The sequence below is a fragment of the Megascapheus bottae genome, chromosome 11 (assembly GCF_031878675.1).
Source record: "Megascapheus bottae isolate mThoBot1 chromosome 11, mThoBot2.hap1, whole genome shotgun sequence".
Classification (NCBI taxonomy): domain Eukaryota; kingdom Metazoa; phylum Chordata; class Mammalia; order Rodentia; family Geomyidae; genus Megascapheus; species Megascapheus bottae.
Window position 1 is genome coordinate 23,535,410 of NC_143519.1, and position 21,922 is coordinate 23,557,331.

Consider the following 21,922-nt stretch of genomic DNA (forward strand, 5'->3'; position numbering starts at 1 on the left):
CACCAGCATCCCTCTTCAGCATTCCCACACACTGCATTAGCTACTTAAACTATGTTAATCTTCCAATCTCTTCACATTATACAGCCAAAATACACACCATAGTTATTTTCCAGACACTAACAACAGTAAATATTTTGTTATTTTAATGAACCTGCTATATCCTGCCTTAAAAAAACTAATCATAGCATGAAAGCACTGATAAGCAATTGTGATTGAAGGAATTTGAGAGAGGAAAAAAATCACAGTTACCATTTTTATTTGTAGAGTAGTCATCTAGTTCAGTAGTTGATCTGGATTTACTCCTAAAACACAGAATATTATGTATATTTTGTTAATAAGAACATGTTTTCCATATTTATAAAATTTAAAAAACACCAAAGTAAAGATGTTTTCGAGACGATGTATTTCCTATGTCTGTTGAGAATATTCTATTTTTCTCAATACCTTTTTCTATTATTATCTTTAAATAGTCATAAGAAAAGGTTTCAATTCTACATGTCAATTTATGAGTATAGTGTACCTTAATCTATTGTCACCCTTTCCATCAGAGAAGTATATTTTTAAACCAGGGAATTTTTCACATTGTGCCAACTAGCAGAAAAAAGGAGTGAGATGCTAAAAATAGACATATATGTTTAACCATACTTTTCTAGCTTATTTAACAGGTAAAATAATGATTACTTACAAAGCTCACTCCACTCCAGATCTTAATCTTACCATGTTTACAAAGCATCTGCCACCAGTTCACCCAGAGTCAGACTGCCCTGTCTCTTCCACACTGCCCCAGAAACAGGATGTCCATGTGTGGGGCGCTACAACACTAGTGATCATTATAGAGTCAATTTATGAAATACGAGCCTAGTGTTCCAAACAGGATTCTACCTTTTGTAAAGCTCACTGCATTGGCAACTTCTGAAGGTGCCTAATCTTTAGGTATACAAATCAACATTTGCTAATCTCATTCTCACTCTGCTAGGAATATTGACCTTAGTGACACTAAATGTAGTGGTAGAAACCCAGAATCCCAATTTCTTAGGAGACAGAGATAAGGAGGCTCATGAGTTCGAGGCTAAACATTTGATATTAAGTATTTTGTTTTAGTGAATGCAAGTAAAATGATTCACTAAGGTAGTTGTTTTCCAGTTGTGGCATGCTATTATATACTGTAGTATATCTAGATATAGATACAGTGAATTATATTCATATTCACATGCACTTTCTATAATAGGATGATATGCTATATATTAATACTTTTTTCAATACTGAGGTTTGAACCTAGGGAGTCGTTCATGCGGCAGACTGTATACATACATAACTCCTCCTCAGTTCCCCTGGGGCATTCTTCATCAGCATTGCCTAAGGGTGTTGTGCATTTTCTAAGATTCCTTTAGATTCTTTCTCCTCCATTTTAATTATCTATCCTGCAGGTAATGAGTTACATATCATAGCTTTATACATTTTAGTGATCTACAGTTACTCAGAGGGATTCACTGTAAACAGCATTTATCACTAGACTTTTTTCTAGCTATTTATTCCTTTTCTTTTCCTACTCTGAGTCCTTTCCAACCAGCCTCATTGCCTGCAGTTTTTGTCTTTTCTGGTATCTAATAACTAAGCCTCCTCTAAAGAAAAGCCTTCTCTAAAGGAAGGATTTCAGCCATGCACATACAAGGTAATGGTTCCACACTAACTACTGATAGACTATAACTCCGTTCAGAAGACCTTGGTGATTTAAAAATTACAAAACATTTTTAAAACTACCTTGAAACATGAGAACGTAATGATTTAGGAAACATTTTTAAACATATAGCTTTTCAGATGAGTGACTAGCAGTTCAACAATTCTCATTGAAAATGTCCTTGGCTAACCTTTTGGTAACAGTAATACTAAGCAATTGCTAGCAATTTTTCAAATAGTATGGAATTATGATAATGCATGCCTATAATCCTAGCACTCAGGAAGCTGAGGCAGGAAGCACCCCCAGGCCAGACTCAAGTAATTAGTTCATTCCAGATTAACCTGGGTGACATAATCTCCAAAGAAGAAAAGTAAAAATAAAAAATTTTGAAGACTTTATTTAACGTTTTAATTATCAAGAAGTAGTTGTACAAAGGGGTTACGATTGAACATGTCAATTTATAAATACAATGCATCTTGATCAATATTTTTAGGTAAAGGTTACAGTGAATTACAATTATGGACACCTTGGGGCTGAGAGTTTGGCCTACTGGTAGAGTGCTTGCCTAGCATGCACGAAGACCCAGGTTCAATTCCTCAGTCCCACATACATAGAAAAAAGCCAGAAGTGGTGCTGTGACTCAAGTGGTAGAGCTCTGGCCTTGAGAAAGCCCAAGAACAGTACTCAGGCCCTGAGATCAAGCCCAGGACTGACAAAAAAAAAATATGGACACCATTCTCCTAAGGTGTCCAGTGTCCTTGTAGTATTCTTCCTCCTCTGAAGACCTATGGCTTTTCTCCGCTCTATAAACTTAAGCCAGTCACTTAACTCTACTCTGTCATCCTCTAATTCTCTTTTCCCTGAACAACCACCATTTAAGACCACACTGACTTGCCAACCTGCCAACTCCACTTAACCAGCAGCATATCTGCTAGACAAATTTAGATAACTAGTAATGAAGTGAACACACAAAATGATATACAAAATTAGGATCAAAATACAGGGTTATTTGTTCCACAGCAAAAGCTCAGTGATACACAAGTTATATTGGTACCCTACAAAAGACAAATGGGTAAGCTAAAATCTAGATAAGCTCTAGAACATTCATCTGAAGACCCCATTACTACCAACCAGACAAAAGGAAGTGTCTGTCTCACATACCTGTCACTAGGAAGCAAACCTGAAGATTCTTCCTCTCTCTTGGGTATGTCATAGGAATCAACAGGTCTAAAAAAAGATGGGGGGAAATATAGTCAAAATATATAATAAACGTCTAAGATTTCCTCTGACTGCACAGCAGGTTATCAAAATATTGTTACTCTTAACTTTTCATGCAAATGGACTTAGCAGAAAACCTCCTACTAGTGCCAGCATTCGATATTCATACATTCATTCACTCTACAGAAAGGATGGGGACAGGCCATGTTCCAGAAATGTACTAGAGTAATACTAGAGAATAAAAACAAAGTTGCTAGCCTTGTGGCACCTATATTTTCCTGGAGGCAGGAAGGCCAACAGATAAATGCAGGCTTTAATACAAAACAGGTTAATGACACATGGACAGAAAGGATAGGGAAGAGAAGAGGTACATTTTTAACATCAGATGTTCTAGAAAGAATGGGAAGGTGGCATTTGAGCAGATATTTGAGTAAGGCTGAGCAAGCCACACAGGCATTTGAGGAAAGGCTTTTTAAAGCAGAGAGAATAGAAAAATGCAAACATCCAGGGTATTCTTACAGAAGGAGGAACCAGGGTGACTGGAAGCGTGTGTGTGTGAGGCAGAACTGTAAAATACAGGAAAATACAGGCAAGTGACATCATGGAGCTTGCACAAAGTCATCCATGAATCTACTTATCTTTGAATGTGCTCTGATGTGACAGAAAGCTATCAGCAGAGTCAAGCACAGAATTAGGGTGACTTAAAAGACTCTACTAGCTGACTGTGCTCAGTCACATACAGTAAAGATGACAGGGCACAGAGAACCAGTCACTGAGTGCAGGTGGCACAGAGGATGGATATAGCAAAGCCAGATTTGTGAAATAACCGTGCTAGCCCTGGGCATGTGACAGACCTCCTATACTGGTAGATTTTGACCGAAGTCTCCCTCTCTCTCTCTGCCTGGTGCTTCTGGGCCTCAGCAGCCTCATGCTGCTTCCGCTCCTCCTCTTCTTGCATCTGTTGCTGCTCCTTCAGTTTCCTCTCTTGCTCAAGAATGAGTTGCTCCTGCAGTTTCTGTCTTTGATCCTCTGCAGGCACCTCGTCTTCCTGATGACTCCTCTCCTGCTCTCCTGCTCGGGTTCCTTCTCGGTCAGAGGACTTGGAGCCTTCACTCCACGTAGCTTCCCAGCTGGAAACAGTAGGCTGACGCATGGTCAGAGACATGTTGTTTGAGTTCAGGACCATAAGCTCCTATGTGGTCAAGAGAAGAAGAGAAATCCATCTCAGTGGCTGTAATCATATACATATAGATTTAGTTTCAAATGAGTTGAAAGCAGCCCAGAATTCCAAGTCAAGTAGAGTTCATCACTTAATAAACAATGGACTGGGCTAGGAGTTTGGCCTAGTGGTAGAGTGCTTACCTAGCATGCATGAAAACCTGGGTTCCATTCCTTGGTATCACATACATAGAAAAAAGCCAGAAGTGGTTCTGTGGCTCAAATGGTAGAACTCTAGCCTTGAGAAAGTCCAAAGACAGTGCTCAGGCCCTGAGTTCAAGCCAGGACTGGCCAAAAAACAAAACAAAACAAAACAAAAAACAGTGGACTGGTAGTTGGGGAAAGGGAGATGCTGAGAGGAGAATAAAGAGGATTAAATGTTGTCAAAATAGATTATTTCCAACTATGAACATGGAACTAGGAAATCTGTTGAAGATGCTGTTTCTTAGAGGAAAGGGCCCAGGGAGTGAAACTGATTGGAATATAGCATATATATACACATATATATGTGTGTGTGTGTGTGTGTGTGTGTGTGTGTGTATACATAAATAAAACCATGAACTACTGTCCCCCATACAGCCAATAACTTTTAGAAGAAAGGAGGACTAAAGTTCTATTGATACTATGACTTGATGATGCAATAGAAAACTTAGGAAGAAAGCTAAAAGATCAAAAGAAAAATGCAAATCCACCAGAATTCATTACATATCCCAAAAAAGCAACAGAGGCAAATGTGTGCTTCAAATGAGAGGGTAATGAGAAGTCTTGCTTCCTGGCTGATTTTGCTGAAGGAAAGAGCAAGAAGAGAACTGAAAAGACACATTTCAACACTACCTCATCCAAATACTTAGAGTTCTCTCTCTCAGCCTCCTGTTTAGCCTTTTGCCACTCTTCCCTCAGTTTCTCCTGCTCACGCTGGTATTTTTCCTATGAGAAAATATTAATGAATCAACATTAATTTTTCATGGTTTTAAGTCTTTAATATCTTTGCTATCTCTAAAAGTTCCCCTCGCTCTATAAAAACTTATTTTACTTTCACTTAATCAAGTTTTAGTCCAGAAAACAGAAAAGAGCTTGTATTGAACTAAAATGGAAGCTAGACATGCCACATTTGACACATGACCTTCTCTTATCATCATAGAATTCATTAAAAGAGGGGTTGGTTTGGGTTTGCTTTTCAGAATTTGGCTAGAATGGTAGCATTTGTCTGTGACGCCAGCTCCTAGGGAGACATAGGAGAATAACAAACTAAGCCTGGCCAGGCAAGACTAATACAGGACTCTACTTCAAAATCAAATTAAACAAAAAGGACAAAGACATAGTTTAATTGGTAGAAAGCTCTGAATTTAATCTCCAGTTCCACAAAAATAATAATAAAATTTCTTTTTTTTTTTTCCTGTGGTGCTAGAGCTTGATCGCAGGGCCTGGGCACTGTGTTTTAGATTTTTGACACAAGTGGTAGATTGAAGATAAAAGTCTTCAAAATTTCTCAGCCTGGGCTGACTTCAAACTTTAATCCTCAGATCTCAGCCTCCTGAGTAGATAGGATGACAGGCATGAGCCACTAGCATCCAGCAAAATTTGCTCATTAATGCTTGTTGACATGGTCCAGAAAAGAACCATAAAACAAAGCCTACTTTCCAATGCTCCCCCATCCAGCCAGTGCTACCTGCAGCAGGCGGTCCTGCTCCTTCTGCCACCGCTCCTGCCGCTTTCGCTCCTCCTCTTGATCCCATGCCCAGCGACTCGGGGCACTGAGGCTTGGAACAGGAAGCTGACCAGTTTCCAGACAAGATATACAAACAAAAATCAACAAACCTCATCAAGTCATCAATTCGTGTATCAATTCTTCAACTCGGCAAGGGTACCAGGGCAAATAAAATGATAATAATAATGCAAAGGCTACTCTCTGGAGTACTAATTTTGTATCTCTAAACCCCTCCCCATATTTATTTCCAATAACAAAATAATACTACTTACATCAGGAACCACAGAATCAGAGCTTCCTACATTCCAGCACATGAGCAAGGAGAGAAGAAAAATACAATGTAAGTCCTTCCATTTCTATCAAATAATTTCAGAGGTATATCTCTAGTTCTCTATGCTATTAAGTGAAATGCCATTAGCATGCTGTGTGTGTGTGCATGTGTGTGCGTGCGTGTGTGTGTCTTGTTGATATTTGCCTGAACTCAGGACGTGGACACTGTCCCTTGGCCTTTTTGCTCAAGGCTAGCACTCTACCATATGAGCCACAGGCTCCACTTTGCTTTTTTTCATTTTTAATTGGATATAAGAGTCTCACAGGCTTTCTTGTCCAGGCTTGCTTCAAGCCACCATCCTCAGATCTCAGCCTCCAAAGTACGTAAGCTTTCCTCCCTCTAAGTCCATTGTCTTCATCTTCTAAACTCAAATTGAGTAACAAGAAGGTAAATGGCATCCCCAAAACTGTAGATACTAGAGACCAATCAATAGATGTCTCTAAACAAGTTTCAAGGTTCTATCAGCAAATTGGGTATTATTTGTTTGGCAAAAAAAAAGAGCTCATATGTTATATCATCTATCAAATCTAGCTATTTCTTCGACCACAATACAACAATATTTTTCAGGTCCTCTTGCTATTGAGCTACTTTAAATAACTATGCCACTACAACAAATGTCTTCAAGAACATTTCTACTTTCTTATACAAGAACTATGTGCAAACTTGCAGGAACAATTTCTTTCATTTCCTTTCATCTTTACAGAAGTGTGTGTGTGTGTGTGTGTGTGTGTGTGTGTGTGTGTGTGTGTGTGTGTGTGGCATATGCTGGTAATTTTTTTAAGTTACAGAAGGTATGCCAGCATTGTTTTTAACTTTTCCTAAAAACCACAGCTCACAAATAAATTACTCATATAGCTTAAGAAAACTGCTGCAAGCTTTAGGAAAATATGCTTTCCTGAAACAGCTTGTTGATGAAAAGCCAAAAGAAAATTAGAATAGAGAAAGAAAAGGAATTATTTTGTTTGAGCCAATTTGCATTAGGAATATAATACCATTTCAATGAAATAGCCATAGGAAAATGGGAGTTTAATTTAAAAATTGAATCAATAACACTACAGATAGAGACACCAATAGACATGCAGAGCTACTGTTTGTGCTGCTGGTCAAAAAGAGACCTTACCTAGACAGTGAACACAAAGACACAAACCCAGTATGTTACAAAGCAGATTTATACATGGTTCATTCACCTTAAAAGAAACACTAACATTTTAGACAGTACCAGTACCACGTACTCTGGTCATCACATCTAAAATGTTAGGTGTTACTTTTAAGTTCCTTATTAGCATTGAAGAGAGAGCACCCATTCAAGAGACAGAGGACTGGACAAATGTGAAGGGGTTGGAACTCTGGCATGCAACACACTTCCTAGGCAACCCTGCCAAACTACACCATCATGGATAACTCTTAAATCATCATTTGCAACCAACATGTATTGATTTTGAATGTATTTCAAAGTCAACAAAGCAGTCAATTGGACACTCTAAAGCCACCATTCCATAGCAGCCAAATACCACTGTTCTTGCTCTTGTTTTTGTATTTTGGTGGCTATGAGCAGATGAACTCAGGGACTTGCACTTGCTAAGCAGGCACTCTGCTTCTTGAACTATGCCCTCAGTCCTTTAAAAAAAAAAAAGGCGAGGGGGATCTTATATGTTTGCCTAAACCAGCACGGACTATGATTCACCTTATTTATGATTCTCACCCAGCTAGAGTGACTGGAGCACATCCATCCATTGGTAGAGAAAGGATGTCACATTTATACCCAGGGACCTGGAACTGTGAACCTTCCAATCTTAGCCTCCCAAATTAGTTAAGATTTTGTGCACAGACCACTAGTATCCAGTGCAATTATTCTTTATTAAAAATATTTTCCACAACCAGAAACAGGTTTAATTTAATACGTTAGAAAAATTGCATGTTGGTGTAATCTAATATTATACAAGGTGTAGGAAGCAGTAAGGCTTAAATGAAATTCTTCATTTCTTACTGTTACCCAGTGGAAAGACATGTGCTTAACAGCATCTCAGTGGTTTGTTTTTTTTTTCACCAAGTGAAAAGAGAAAACATCTTTAGAGCTATACAAGAGAAACACAAAGACCCATTACCACAGAGGTAGACCCATGAACTGTAAGAAAAGCCTGCCGCTCCTAGGGAAAGAATGGAAATGGGTTATGTTGTGTGAATCATAATGACAGCCAAACTGAAGAGGCTCAGTGCCCAGAACCACAGACCACAAGGCAGAGTGGAGAGAGAGAACAAGTTCATCAAAGGCAATGAATGGTTAACATTGTGGTTTACCTTGTTCAAAAAATTGTGATCGCCTTTTTAAGTTTTTCAAAGAAATAGGCTCAGATGCTAATTGGAAAATAAAAACAACCAGTAAATATACCACATCACAGTCATTTTCATTTCTTACCACTGGTAAAACTAAATGATACTTAAAATACCTCACCAAACAGATAGCCATAGAAGATACAAGTTATTTCTGACAGATGTACACATTTATCTTAGTAGACTACACTACATTTGCATTAATAAAATAAACAAATACATTATTAATAAATTTTAGTAGCTAGCATTAAACTTTCAAAGCTATGAAAGCCATAACATCCATGCAAGAGTTTTAGAGAGATGAAAATAACTCCTTTTATTTTTATTATTATTTTTATTTATTTATTTTTTGTTAGTCATGGGTCTTGAACTCTGGGCCTGGGTGCTGTCCCTGAGCTCTTAAGAGCAATGCTAGCACTCTACCACTTGAGCCACAGTGCCACTTCTGGTTTTCTGGTGGTTAATTGGAGAGAAGAGTCTCATGAACTTTTCTGCCCTGGCTGGCTATCCTCAGATCTCAGCCTCCTGAGTAGCTAGAATTACAGGTATGAGCCAGCAGTACCCAGCTTCCTTTTTATTTTTAACTTAGGTAAATCAATCCAAAATAATCTTTATTGAAGAGTTTTCAAAACGCTGATGAAGGACTGGGAGTTTGACCTAGAGGTATAGTGCTTGCCCAGCATGCACAAAGAGCCGGGCTGGATTCCTCAGTACCACATACATAGAAAAAAAGCCAGAAGTGGTGCTGAGGCTCAAATGGTAGAGCCTTAGCCTTGAGAAAGTCCAAAGACAGTGCTCAAGCCCTGAGCTCAAGCCCAGGACTGGAAAAAAAAAAACAAAACACTGATGAATAGGTACTCAAAACTACTGGGGAAGCAGAAGACTATAAAATTAAAGAAATTTAAAAGCAAGGCAAATGGTTAAAAAAATACTAAAGTTAAGATTTTTAATTATAATATCTTATAGTTTTATAATATTTTATAGTTTTCAAGATTGTATAATTACTGACTTAGGTAAACACAGTTCCTTCAGAAAGAAAAGGAAAAGGAAACATCTAAATATCAGACTCCTGCTGTAAGACAATAATGTAAGATGTAAATGTGATTTATCAATGAATATCAGCAAATGATTAGCTATTTAAACAAAACCTTCAAATGACAAGGCTTTGAGCATCTCTACAACCACCTAAGTCTCGGGTGTCTTTATTACTAGCCCTACCTGAAAGACAGGACTTGTATTTCCAGCAATGTATTATCTTTAAAATGAAAAGGAGCAATGTTTGTTTAAAGAATTCTTTTGATATAGAAGGCAACTTAAAAAATCAGAAATGAAACACAGGGATAAATATTCAGGAAGAAAAGGAAGCTTATGTACCTAGATTGGCTTTGACATATGCACACACTTGGTTTCAGGGTCATCAAGGCAGTATGCAAACCCAGCCGTGCTTTAAGAAACCTAGTTTCATGATGAAAGAAACTTCAGCTTCTTTGGGTTATGTTCCCTGCTTATGTGAACAAGATGGTTCCTCCTTATCTATTTTCTATGTTCAAGAAACAGGACCCAATATGCAGGAGGTAAATTACCTCTATGTTGGTAGGAGGAGGAAGAGAAAGGAGAGAGAATTCCAATATTTTCCCAGCTACTTTACCTTCTTTGTCACTTCAAATGAGTATGACTGAACAATGGCTATTGCCATGGGCATTTCTCTGTGAAGATTAGCTGCCTGACACTTGTCCCTTTCATAACAATAAAAGGGGAAAGGGAAACTTCATTCACCGTTTTGCATTTAACAAAGATTCCCTTTACCAGCATCACACAGTCAGAAACCGGCCAGCCTTAGGAAAACCTGTTCTTACTTGGCTTAAACTTGGGGGCCCACAGAACTCAGGAAGGTCCTGTCAATATTTTGTTTGCATTTCCTGAATGTTCAACAGTACTGGAAGTGAATGCTCTGGCTGGACATCAGATCTGTGTGTTAGCCAGTCTTTTAGTTCAACCTGAAGAGGGTTCAACCCTTCCCCTCCCTCCACCAGTCCTGGGGCTTGACTTCCAGGCCTGGGTACTGTCCCTCAGCTACTTTTGCTCAAGGCTAGTGCTCCACCACTTGAGCCACAGCACCACTTCTGGGTAGTTTATTAGCAGTAAGGGTCTCACAGACTTTTCTGCCCAGGCTGGCTTCAAACCATGATCCTCAGATCTCAGCCTCCTGAGTAGCTAGGATTACAGGCGTTTGCCACCAGTACAGAGCCAGACATTCATTTTTATAGCAGAACTTGAGAGCTAGAACTTTTCCTGTAGGCAAACTTAAGTAGTAATGATGTTACCTTTTGTTTCAAAAGTGTTGCTCTCATCGTGAATTCCATTGATTTCTTTTGATTCAGTATACTATAAAGGACAGAAGGGCTAATTAATATTATTCCCCACTGGACACTGGACTTAAATAATACATTTCTCATTAGTGCAAATATAACAAGATAAGGATTTTCAGGCTATTAGCCATTCTTTATGGCTTTTACATGCAATCGAAACTTAACATTGTTTCATTGCTTTTCAATACTTGTGAAAAGATTAATGACTAGCTATAAGCAAAGATGGCCTTAAGTTTAATCAGTCATTACTAGCCTAAGAAAAATAATCAACAAAATAATCATTAATCTATTTGGCTTCTATTTATGAGTAACCAAATCAGTCATATGGAACTAATGTTTACATCTTCCCTACAAAATACAGCAAGATTTCCTTATGAAATGAAGTTGTATTTACTTTAAAATTTTTTTCAAGGAGTGATGCTCCACACAAGTATATGCAGCACTTAGGAAAAAGATCGCAAATTCAAGGACAATCTTAACCTTATAGCTAGACTCTGCCTGAAAAATTAACCAATTAATAAAAGGTAAATACATTAATATAGCTCAAATATATTTCATTGGTAGAGTACCCTATGTCTAAAGTTCAGCACTACAAAAAATATATAAATAAATGAAATAAAATTTCAAATTGTTAAGAATTCATCTGAGAAATAATACATTTTTTCAAAGCTTATCATAAAAATATATTACCCTGACATTAGAAAACTTCTGCATTATAATTTCAAATCAGTTAATGGAATGATAATGTGTTTATCACATATGTAAGTCTACCTGTTAAATTCACCCACATAAGAAGTCAGATGCTGCAGGTTTCATTTTGCACACAATGACTATACTTTGCCAGTGGAGACTAAAGAATGCATATAGAAGCTATACTGTATAATTTTACATAATTGCTACTTTTTGTTCATAAAGATCTGAGAGAAGGTTTTAAAGATGAGAGATTGGTAGCAAATACCCACAAAACTGCATTTTGGGATCTTTTGATGTGTCCATTCCCTGGTTCACTAATTACACACAATGATGAGTAGCACATGATAGTTTTTTAAACTACACTTTACTCTCTTTAAGATAAATCACCATATTCAATTATTCATGTGTTTCTATAAAGTATCATCAAAATGGTTCAAACAAGATATCTTCACCATTTTTCAAGATACTTACAGGACTCTGAAGACTTTCAGAGAAATCAGTTGTCGTGGATAGACTTAAAGACTTGTCCGAGTTATAAATTCCAGAGGTTGTGTCAATCCACTTTGTTTCAGGTGAACCTATAATGTTGGTAGCCATACTGGTGAGATTGAGGGTTTTATGTCGTGTAAATGGTAGGGAAGATTGGTCTTTGCCCCAGTCTGATTGGCACATGAAGATCAAGTAATGGGTACATATACACAGTGAAGTGGAAAGAATAAAGTTACTGAATGCACAGATACAAAATACACACATAAAAGCACAGACAAACTAATCAGAGAGAATGGAAAAGAAATGAAAGCTCAAAGGCTCTTGCCAACAGACCACCATCCCCAAACACAAAGGTTAACTCATGTTAGGCATTAAGAAACTAGCAAATTTCCTGAAACATTCTTTGAGACAGGAAGGTTCTCAGTTTGGGCATCAGAAACTTGTAGGTCTAGAGCGACATAATGTGCTTCTCCACAAACAGCAACTACAACCAAACTAGAAAATGTGAAAAGTGGAGATGTGGCACAAGTGTTAGAGTATTATCCTAGCTCAAAAAAATAAAGAGGAAAGGGCCCTGAATTTATACCCCAGTACAATAATAGAAAAGGCATGCTGGGAGTTTCTCAAGATCAAACAATACAGCCTACTATGTTCACACATATACTAATGGAGTTACAATGCCCTAAAAAATATTGGTATGCCATAGTTTTTGACAGTAACACTAATAAGTAACTGCTACTTCACATTCACATTTGCCTTTAGCTGATATTTGCATTCAGTCAGAACAGTGCATGTCAATCAAATAGTGTAGAATTCAGAAAATTTGCTAGTAAAGAGTTTTCAGAACAAATAGCCAGACATGTTATTCAAGATTTCTCCCAACATAATAATAAGACACTTGTAAGCCCCAAAATGAAATAAAGTGAGAAGATAAAAAAAAGTTATTATAGCAAATGGTTATAAAACTTGCCAAAGACCAGTTTCCCAGTTTAGAAAGGCAGGCACAGCTGTCAACCACGCTCACCACACTTTCCATAGCGTCTGACATCCATCACTAGGTTTCCAGTTTCTCGAGCATTTGCCATGGTTTCCTCCCACTCTTTTCTATCGCTGTATGAAAACTTTGTGTTGTTGAGAGCAATAATTTCATCATCTACCTGCAGCTGAGAAATCTCGGCGGGACCACCTAAACAAGGTAAATTCAAAAGCAAATAAAATCCCACATGATCTACCAGTCAGTGTTTTTCTAACATGCCTTCTCAATTTTGTCTGGCAATTCTTCCTTGTTTTCATACAGATGAGAAATACTGAATTTTCAAATATGTGAGCACCAACAACATACAAAAATTAGACAATATTTTTATTCTATAGCATAAATCTTTTTTTAATGCTGAAAAGACAATGGTAATGTTCAACTATTTAGCAAAATATGATTAGCCTACAGAGGACTATTTTTTGCTATTTCTAAATTAAAAACATGAAATAAATTGCATGTTAATTGAGCTTCCACATGCACTATGGGAAAAGAGGAAAATACAGCCACTTAAAAGTACTACCAAATATTGCTGTTAGAGAGAGCAATAAAAGAGATGGCATTGATCAAGAAGCATTGTATTCATAACATGACTCATGGAATTGTAACCTTTGTACAACTACTTAGAATTTTTTTACTTAATGCTTTAAGTACCATTACCCAAATGATGTGATCTTGAAATCTGAAAGATCTTGAAATTTCAAAGAAATAATGAATGCTAACATGCCATCTTCCATGGCTAAAATATGTAAACAAGGTCCTTCCCTCAAATATAATAGCTCTTGTTTTAATTTTAGTCTCTATACTATTTTACAGAGATATTTTACAGAGATCCTGGGCCTGACTTGGTAGAAACCTTGGTGTAGAAAGGTTTATACCCACCCCCCAAAAAATCACCCATAAACATTCTGCAGAAGCTACAAACATTTTAGGGTGCTCAAAAGCATACCAAATTCATCTGCAGATGTAGCTCAGTGTTAAAGCACTCCTCTAGCCTACACAAGGACCTGGGTTTGATTCCCAGCATGGAAGGATAAAAACTAAACAATAACAACAACAAAAAGAACCTATATACAGTGTTATGCATCTACTCCAAAACAGCTAAAAAGGAAAATTTCCCTTTGATTAGTCATCAAGTTCAGCACTATTTTGCTAGTATCTTCAAACATAATAGTAAAACTGAGCTTTGGGCCAAATTCTGTAAAGTCAAAAAATTAAGACTACTACACTAAAATTAAATAAACCAGGAGCATAACTAATGGAAAACTATACAAACTATAATAGCTTCAGGAAAGAGGATGTCTCTTTTACACATTCTCTCCCCCCTCTAGCAAATAAACTAATTCTTTATTAATTCCCCACAAACAAAGGAAAAGATAGTTAAGTAAACTCTATAATTTACCTGGTTCAACTGATGTAACAAAGATACCAGAATAATCCCATTTTACTGTAAATCCAAAGTCAAGACTGTTCCCAGGCGTCTGGTTTATGTTGATTCTCATATCGCTGAACTGATCCTGAAAACAAAACATGAAACGTTGGTGTCCGGTGTCCCTGGCCACACAGAGGAAAGTCAATCCTCAGAAGACGGGAAGCTATATGCAAGGTACCCTTCAGTTCTTTCATGAACCAGAAGCTTCATGTTGTCTCCCTTGGATTTGATTAAAACTTTATTGATACAAGTGCCCCCCACTGGATTATTATTATTCCTTTAGAACAGGGAGAAAAATCTATTATCAGTGACTATTTCCTTCATATGAATACGACGAATCTGTTCACTATTGATCAAGTTAGGCTTTTGCTCATCATACAATTAAGTCTAATTTGTAAACATGTATTTCTTGCCCAACACAAAAATAGATAAATCTTTTATTTTAAAGACACAGCATACTTAAAAACGAAACAAAAGCCCAACTGCAACTTGAAATGTACTTAGCTGAGTAACTCAAGTCGCTCACAGACACAATTAGGTCACCAGTACCATCCATTGGAGATTGGTACTAAGTATTTCAAATTGAAGAAAGGAATTTTGCTGTTCAACTGCCTCAAGAGGGCCTGATGGTAAAGGCATGGCTGATATGCATGCTACAAAAAAATAGAACTAAATCACCCATGAGAAACAACACCCTAAGATGCCAAGAGATTCCCTAGGAGATGCCCTGGGTTCCACATAAATTACAACTTATTTGAAATATCATCAGCTCTTGAAGCCGCAAAGCAATAGCTTCCTAGACAGAAGGTAGGGATTCTAAATCTCTTTCCATCTCTATACTACACAAAAACAAATCCAAATTTTGAAACCAAACTATCTGTGAAAACTTCATCTTTCATAATTTATATATTGTTTTATTTTGGGTAAGCAAGAGAAACAAATTTCAATACACTCACCAGAGAATGTCTTTCAGTTCTTTGTTTCATCATCATAAAAGACTTAGACTCACCTTACATAAAACATTCTTCCCAAAGTTCCTTTCATTTTCAGAAAACAGACTGAACTCTCTATTTTAATTTGGCAATGAAACCCAAATGTGAGGCCAACCAGTAAATGTCGCTGATTTTCCACCCATAAAACAAGCTTAAAGCCAGGTACCATGGCTCACACCTGTAATCCTAGCTACTCAGGAAGCTGAGATCTGAGGATCATAGTCCAAAACCAGCCCTGGCACTGGAGATTAACCAAGAGAAAACCGGAAGTGGCACTGTGACACAAAGGGTAGCCTTGAACTGAACAGCTCAGGGACAACACCCAGGCACAGAATTCAACTCCCGCAACCAACAAATATATATGTACATATTTGTTAACCCAGTTAACTGCTGGGTGCTGAGTGATCACAATTCAGAGCCAACCTGGATAGGAAAGGTCATGAGACTTGTTTCTTCAATTAATCACCAAGAAAGCTGCAAGAGATGCTGTGGCTCAAGGGGTAAAGCCCTAACTTGGAGCAAAAAAGCTCAGGGACAGTGCCTGGCACTGAGGTCAAGCACCAGAATGGACACACACATACACGGACACACACACATACACATACATACATACACACACACACACACACACACACACACACACACAAATTCAAGTAACCTACATATAGACAGAATATATGAAATAGAAGAAAAACAAAGAAGACACTGAATAAAAGTATTGAGAATTTTCTATGCCACATGATGCATGACGGTGTTACACCACTAATGCACTTCATCAGGTTAACATATATTTATTATGTAATGGTTCCATATAAAACACAGTACTTGGCACTGTGATTATGTTGAGTTCAACATAATCCTTGCTCTTGAGAAATAATATCTGACTCTTCAACAGTAGTTATGGAGTTTTTTGAAGCAAGACAAGTGTATGTAGCTAGTAATAGAGGGAATTTTCCAGCAGAACGCCCTATGAAAGTCAATTTAAATAGAAGCATCCAGGCACATGAAGAGCTGATAATCAATACCAATCCAAATGTAATAAAACTTGGTTAAGAATAGAAAAAGTTACTGGTTAGGTTTATTCCTTGAATCTTATACCACAGACTGAAATTAGAAGTGACTCACTGAAAATAAATGGTTATCTTCACCACACTTACTCCCTCTCTAAAATAAATACATAAAATAAAATAAAAAATTCTTACTTAAAGCCAGTTGAAGTGTGGGAACTATTGCTAAATAAGGACAAAGAGACAAATGATGGGTTAGATATTTAAATGACAGACTGAGGTCTCTTCACTTGAATAAAAGGCAGGATGGAGTTTTAATAGTTTCAAGCTACATAAAAAATACTTCATGGGAGAAAGCAAATGAGTATTATTCTTTTTTTTGTCAGTCCTGGAGCTTGAACTCAGGGCCTGAGCACTGTCCTTAGAGCTCTAGTCTTGAGAAAGCCCATCACTAGAGCCACAGCACCACTTCTGGCTTTTTTCTATGGATTTGCTACTGAAGAATCAAAACCAGTCTTTGCGCATGTTAGCCAAGCACTCTACCACTAGGCCAAACTCCTGGCCCTTTTCTATCAAATGTAAGACAAAGGAGAATGAGTCTAAGGGAGGAGAGAAGAGCATCACAATTTTATTAGAGCAGAAAAATGGACCACCCCACACCAAAAACAAAACAAAAACAAAAAAAAACAAAAACAAAAACATAACAGCCAGGAGTTTGGCCTAGTGGTAGAGTGCTTGCCTAGCATGCATGAAGACCCGGGTTGGATTCCTCGGTACCACACACATAGAAAAAAGCCACAAGTGGTGCTGAGGCTCAAGTCGTAGAGCTCTAGCCTTAAGGAAGTCCAAGGATATGGCTCAGGCCCTGAGCTCAAGCCCAGCACTGGCAAAAAACAAAAAACAAAAACATAACAACAACAACAAAAAGGCTGCTCTAAGCTTGGCCATGAAAAAAATCTCTGTTTGAACAAGTTGACAAAGAGAAAGCCCTGGTCACTGCTCCTGCAGCACAGGATCTGGTAAGTTAGTCCCCGAGACAGTCAGATGGGCAATTACAGGTATACCTGTACATAACCAGGTAAGCCAGGCTACAAGAGATTTCTCACTCATGATGACATTGGTTTTCCAGGTTTTTTGTTCTCAGTACCCTACTTTGAAGTGAAATCTTATGCCTCCTCCTCCCACACATATACATACATACATATATATGTATGTACATATGTATGTATGTGGAGAGAGGGAAAGAGACAGAGACTAGGAGGGACAGAAAAAGGGAGGCAAGAAGGGAGGGGATTGAACCCAGTACCGAGTACTGGTGATTCTCATAAGCCTAGCTACTCAGGAGGCTGAGATCTTGAGGATCCTGATTGAAGACCAGCTCAGAACAGAAATCCTAAGAGATTTTTATCTCCAATTAACTACCCAAAAAGCCAGAAGTGGAACTGTGGCTCAAGAGATAGAATGCTAGCCTTGAGCAAAAATACTCAGAGAGAGCACCCAGGTGCTGAGTTCAAGCCTCAGCACCAGCACACACACACACACACACACACACACACACACACACACACACACACACACACACACACACACACACACACACACACAGAGTATTAAAGCAGGTGATTGCAGTATGAGGATAAAGGCTGCAGACCCCTATTTGTATGTCCCCCACATTGTGGCTATGGCTGAGGTATCTCTGTGGAATGCTGTGTTCTTGTCCTGGATTATCCCTGAAACTCTGCATGTGAACATGGCTGTAGCTGTGCTCAAGTGTAAATTATTTAGTAATGATTTCAGGTAGGATTTCAACTTCCTCATCGTTCTGTATAAAACATACACTGAGTGGGTTTTCTTTTTCTTTTTTCTTTTCTTTTCTTTTTTTAACAGAGGATCTGAACTCCAGAAGATAATGTGGGAATTATTTTTGAACTTAGTGAAATGAGAAAATAACTTTGTAGGGGAAACCTAGATTCTTGATGACTGAGAAATGAACTACTTGAGTGGTTTCAGTTATCCATGCCAGAAGAGAGAAAAATAATAGTTATCTATGGCATCCCAAAAAAATTTTCTCTCAAATTTGGCATAATTTGAACTAAAGTACACAATGAAAGCTGAGTTTGTCTTACTAACTGTCAGAATATGAAGCATAACTAATTTTTGAGACATACTACAGTGTATTGTAGCCTTGAACTTTTGAACCTGGTGCCTAAGCCTTCTGAGTACTAGACTTCTATTACCCAGCTTAAAACCAACTGTGCGTGTGTGTGTGTGTGTGTGTGTGTGTGTGTGTGTGTGTGTGTGGAGTTTGAACTCAGGGCCTTCTGTTGGCCAGGCAGAACATTCCCACAAGACTAAAAATGCAAAGACACACATAATCTGGAATGACAAAAATAAAGATTGATTTTTCTTGGGGCTGGGATTGTGGCGTAGTGATAGAGCTCTTGCCTAGCACGCGTGAAGGCCTAGGTTCAACTCCTCAGCAACACATGAACAGAAAAATCCAGAAATGGTGTTGTGGCTCAAATAGTACAGCGATAGCCTTGAGCACACAGAGGCTCAGGAACAATGCCCAGGCCCTGAGTTCAAGCCTTACAACTGGCAAAAAAAAAAAAGTTATTTTTCTTGGAGTTGAGGGATTAAGACTTTCATCCTTCCATAGATAAGAATTCATCTTATACACTAATAAGCAAAAATAATAATAATCCATTCCCCCTAAACTATTTTCCTAACACTAAAGAGTATAGCTGGAGGGCCAAATCAAGAAAAATAGAGAAACCCTGTCATCTTGGAATCAATCCACAGTTTCATATCTTTCAAGGTGTTAGGGGGGTGAGACCAGTAGTTGGTGAGCACTCAAATATTAGCCCTGCACTTTTACAATTACAGCCTTTCTCTCTCTCTCTCCTCCTCTCTCCCCCTCTCTGTCTCTCTCTCTGTGTCTCTGTCTGTCTCTCGTCTGTCTGTCTGTCTGTCTCTCTCTCTCTCTCTCACACACACACACACACACACTCACACACACACACACACACACACACACACACACACACACACACACACACACACACAGTGTGCGCAACGCCCTTGTATCTTTCAATATCCTTCATTCCAAAGAGGCAGGTGGCACTGTGCCCCAACCACCCCACCACCCTTCCAAGCTTACCCTCCACACCACACAAAGCCAACTCCAGCCTGCACCCTAGTTGAAGTCAACTATTCTCACTTGGGGGAAAGTCTTCTAAAGTCGTCCATAATCCCATTTTCTGTTGGCCTTTTCCCTACCTCTCTGGCTCTTCTGTTTCAAAACTGTGTCACTCTTCTTTGTTTCGTATTGTTCTCAGTCTCCTGCATTTCTGAGTCACCATCTCTATTATCATGTCATCCATGACTGTCCAATCCCAACACTTCCAAAACTAAATTCCTACTTCCTTCCTAGACCTCTTCTTCTGCCTCTTGCTTTTCACATATTGGTTAACTGTATCATTCGCTAATGAGTGACAGAAATGTCAGTTTCTTCCTACATTCTTTTCTGCCTCTTCCTCCAAACTCCACATACTAATCCCTTCCCGACTTCCACAACACACATGCATGTGATAAAGCACTATCCATGTCACAATCATAAATCCATCCTGACTCACTCTTCCTTTCCATGCTCCCTCAGGTGCTGTCTTAGTTCAGAGGTAACATCTCCCCAGATCTCCTGAGGTCTCTGCCAACCTGCATTGTCTCTTCTTCCTCCAGTCCTTCCTCCAGTCTACCTGGCTCTGTGATACCAGGGCCAGGGAGCATAGTCATCTAGCCAAGGAATGTGCTGTAACCAGCTCTATTTTTAAATTTCTTGTAACTCTTTACTGCCTAGTTAGTAGATCTCAAACCCCACACTTCCAGACATAAATTCACTTCTTCTGAAAGTGTCTATTACCCTAGCACTTGGGAAATAGAAGCTAGATAATTGGAAGTTCAAGAACAGCTTGGCTAGGTAGCAAGTAACTGCCTCTTAAAAGTTATTTTATCTTCACGGAATATATTTTAACTCCTTATTAGTTCTAAAATTCCAAAATTACAGCAAAATTAAAATAGGTCAACAACAATATATAATGCAGCCCTCAAATCTGGGCATGGTACATTTTACAAAACCGGGTCAGAGACAGAATCGTGGTGACCTAAGCATCATGTGACCAGCCGGGGCACATCACGGAGCTCCAAAATCTCAGTAAAAATGGGCATAATACCATCTGCTTTGAAGGTTGCTGGGAGGATTAAATGAAACATTGCCATGGTGCCAAAGCAGTTAGTGAATGCTTGGTAATCATTTTCTCTTTTCCCATGGAAACAATATTAAACAGGGTATACATGCTGGTTAAGTGTTTCCCAGAAGAACCAAAGAAAATCCTATCTAACCCTCATGTCCTTAATGCTAAAGCCAGGATGGCCTCAGTCAGCATTCATTGGCTGTTTACAGTTCTGGGCACTGGGCTCTCAAGCCTTTTTTCCACAGTTAAGAGAGAGCAGAGTCCAGGGAAAAGTGACAGGTACATGCACAATATGAACCTAGGACAGGGTAAAAGGTAAACCATGGCTATTTAAATGAGTGCTTGTAGGCTTAGGGTCAGGAAAAAGATTTATATAAAAGCTTCCTGTTGGGATGGGATTTTGGCCCAGTGGTAGAGTGCTTGCCTAGCATGCACAAAGATCCCAGTTCGATTCCTCACCACCAGACACATAGAAAAAAAACGGAAGTGGTGCTGTGGCTCAAGTGGTAGAGCTCTAGCCTTGAATATGCTCTGAGTGCTCAGGCCCTGAGTTCATACCACAGGACTGGCAAAAAAAAAAAAAACCCTGCCTGTTTTATTCTCATAGGTTACCTGACTCTGGGGCACTTCCTTGAAAAGCCTGGAAAGGAAGATTTGTCTAGAATTTAAGAACAGGGGACCCTATGAGGACAGAAGAGAAAATAGAAGCCTTTCAGTCAGTCTCAGAGAAACAAACATCCCATGTTTTCTCTCATATGGAAGTTAGATCTAAAATTATAAATATCTAGGAAAACATATAGAGGGTGATATGTGTACACACACAAACAACTTGAATGAAGTATACCCCGATTAATAATGAATAATTATTGATTAATTCTCAGGGGATTAATCTTTGAGGGCATAGGTGGAATGGGAGAGATGGGGAGAATGATGGAAGGAGTAACATTGATAAACATGCACACACTCTTCAACTGACAGGTTGATTTAAATCCTTTTGTACCACTAAAGATCCGGGGGAGAGAAAAAGAGGAGGGGTGGGGAGGGAGGGAGAGAGAAATCTGTATGTGTATTTTGCAAGAGAATCACACAAGCTACATCTGTGATACAGTTGGAGACAGAAAAAGGACTGTCAGTCTCCATCTCTCAGAAATTCCTGGAAGCTTAGACTGACAA

At 38.5% G+C, this 21,922-nt stretch overlaps 1 protein-coding gene across 7 annotated transcripts in view; it reads right to left on the reverse strand.

The window, feature by feature from the left end:
- The window catches only part of Lmo7 (LIM domain 7), a 144,333-nt gene that overhangs the window by 9,976 nt on the left and 112,435 nt on the right, over window positions 1-21,922 (reverse strand). For 4 of the 7 annotated variants that reach the window (XM_090342019.1, XM_090342023.1, XM_090342024.1 and 1 more), the window contains 11 exons: window positions 14,471-14,585; window positions 13,060-13,221; window positions 12,018-12,124; window positions 10,809-10,869; window positions 8,452-8,508; window positions 6,095-6,120; window positions 5,784-5,888; window positions 4,949-5,041; window positions 3,751-4,088; window positions 2,840-2,905; window positions 250-302 (listed from right to left, as the gene is read on the reverse strand). In XM_090342019.1, the coding sequence (XP_090198145.1) occupies window positions 250-302; window positions 2,840-2,905; window positions 3,751-4,088; window positions 4,949-5,041; window positions 5,784-5,888; window positions 6,095-6,120; window positions 8,452-8,508; window positions 10,809-10,869; window positions 12,018-12,124; window positions 13,060-13,221; window positions 14,471-14,585 (1,183 nt within the window). Of the gene's footprint in view, window positions 1-249; window positions 303-2,839; window positions 2,906-3,750; window positions 4,089-4,948; window positions 5,042-5,783; window positions 5,889-6,094; window positions 6,121-8,451; window positions 8,509-10,808; window positions 10,870-12,017; window positions 12,206-13,059; window positions 13,222-14,470; window positions 14,586-21,922 lie in introns of all 7 variants that reach the window. The other 3 variants (XM_090342022.1, XM_090342018.1, XM_090342020.1) reach the window with 1 other exon arrangement.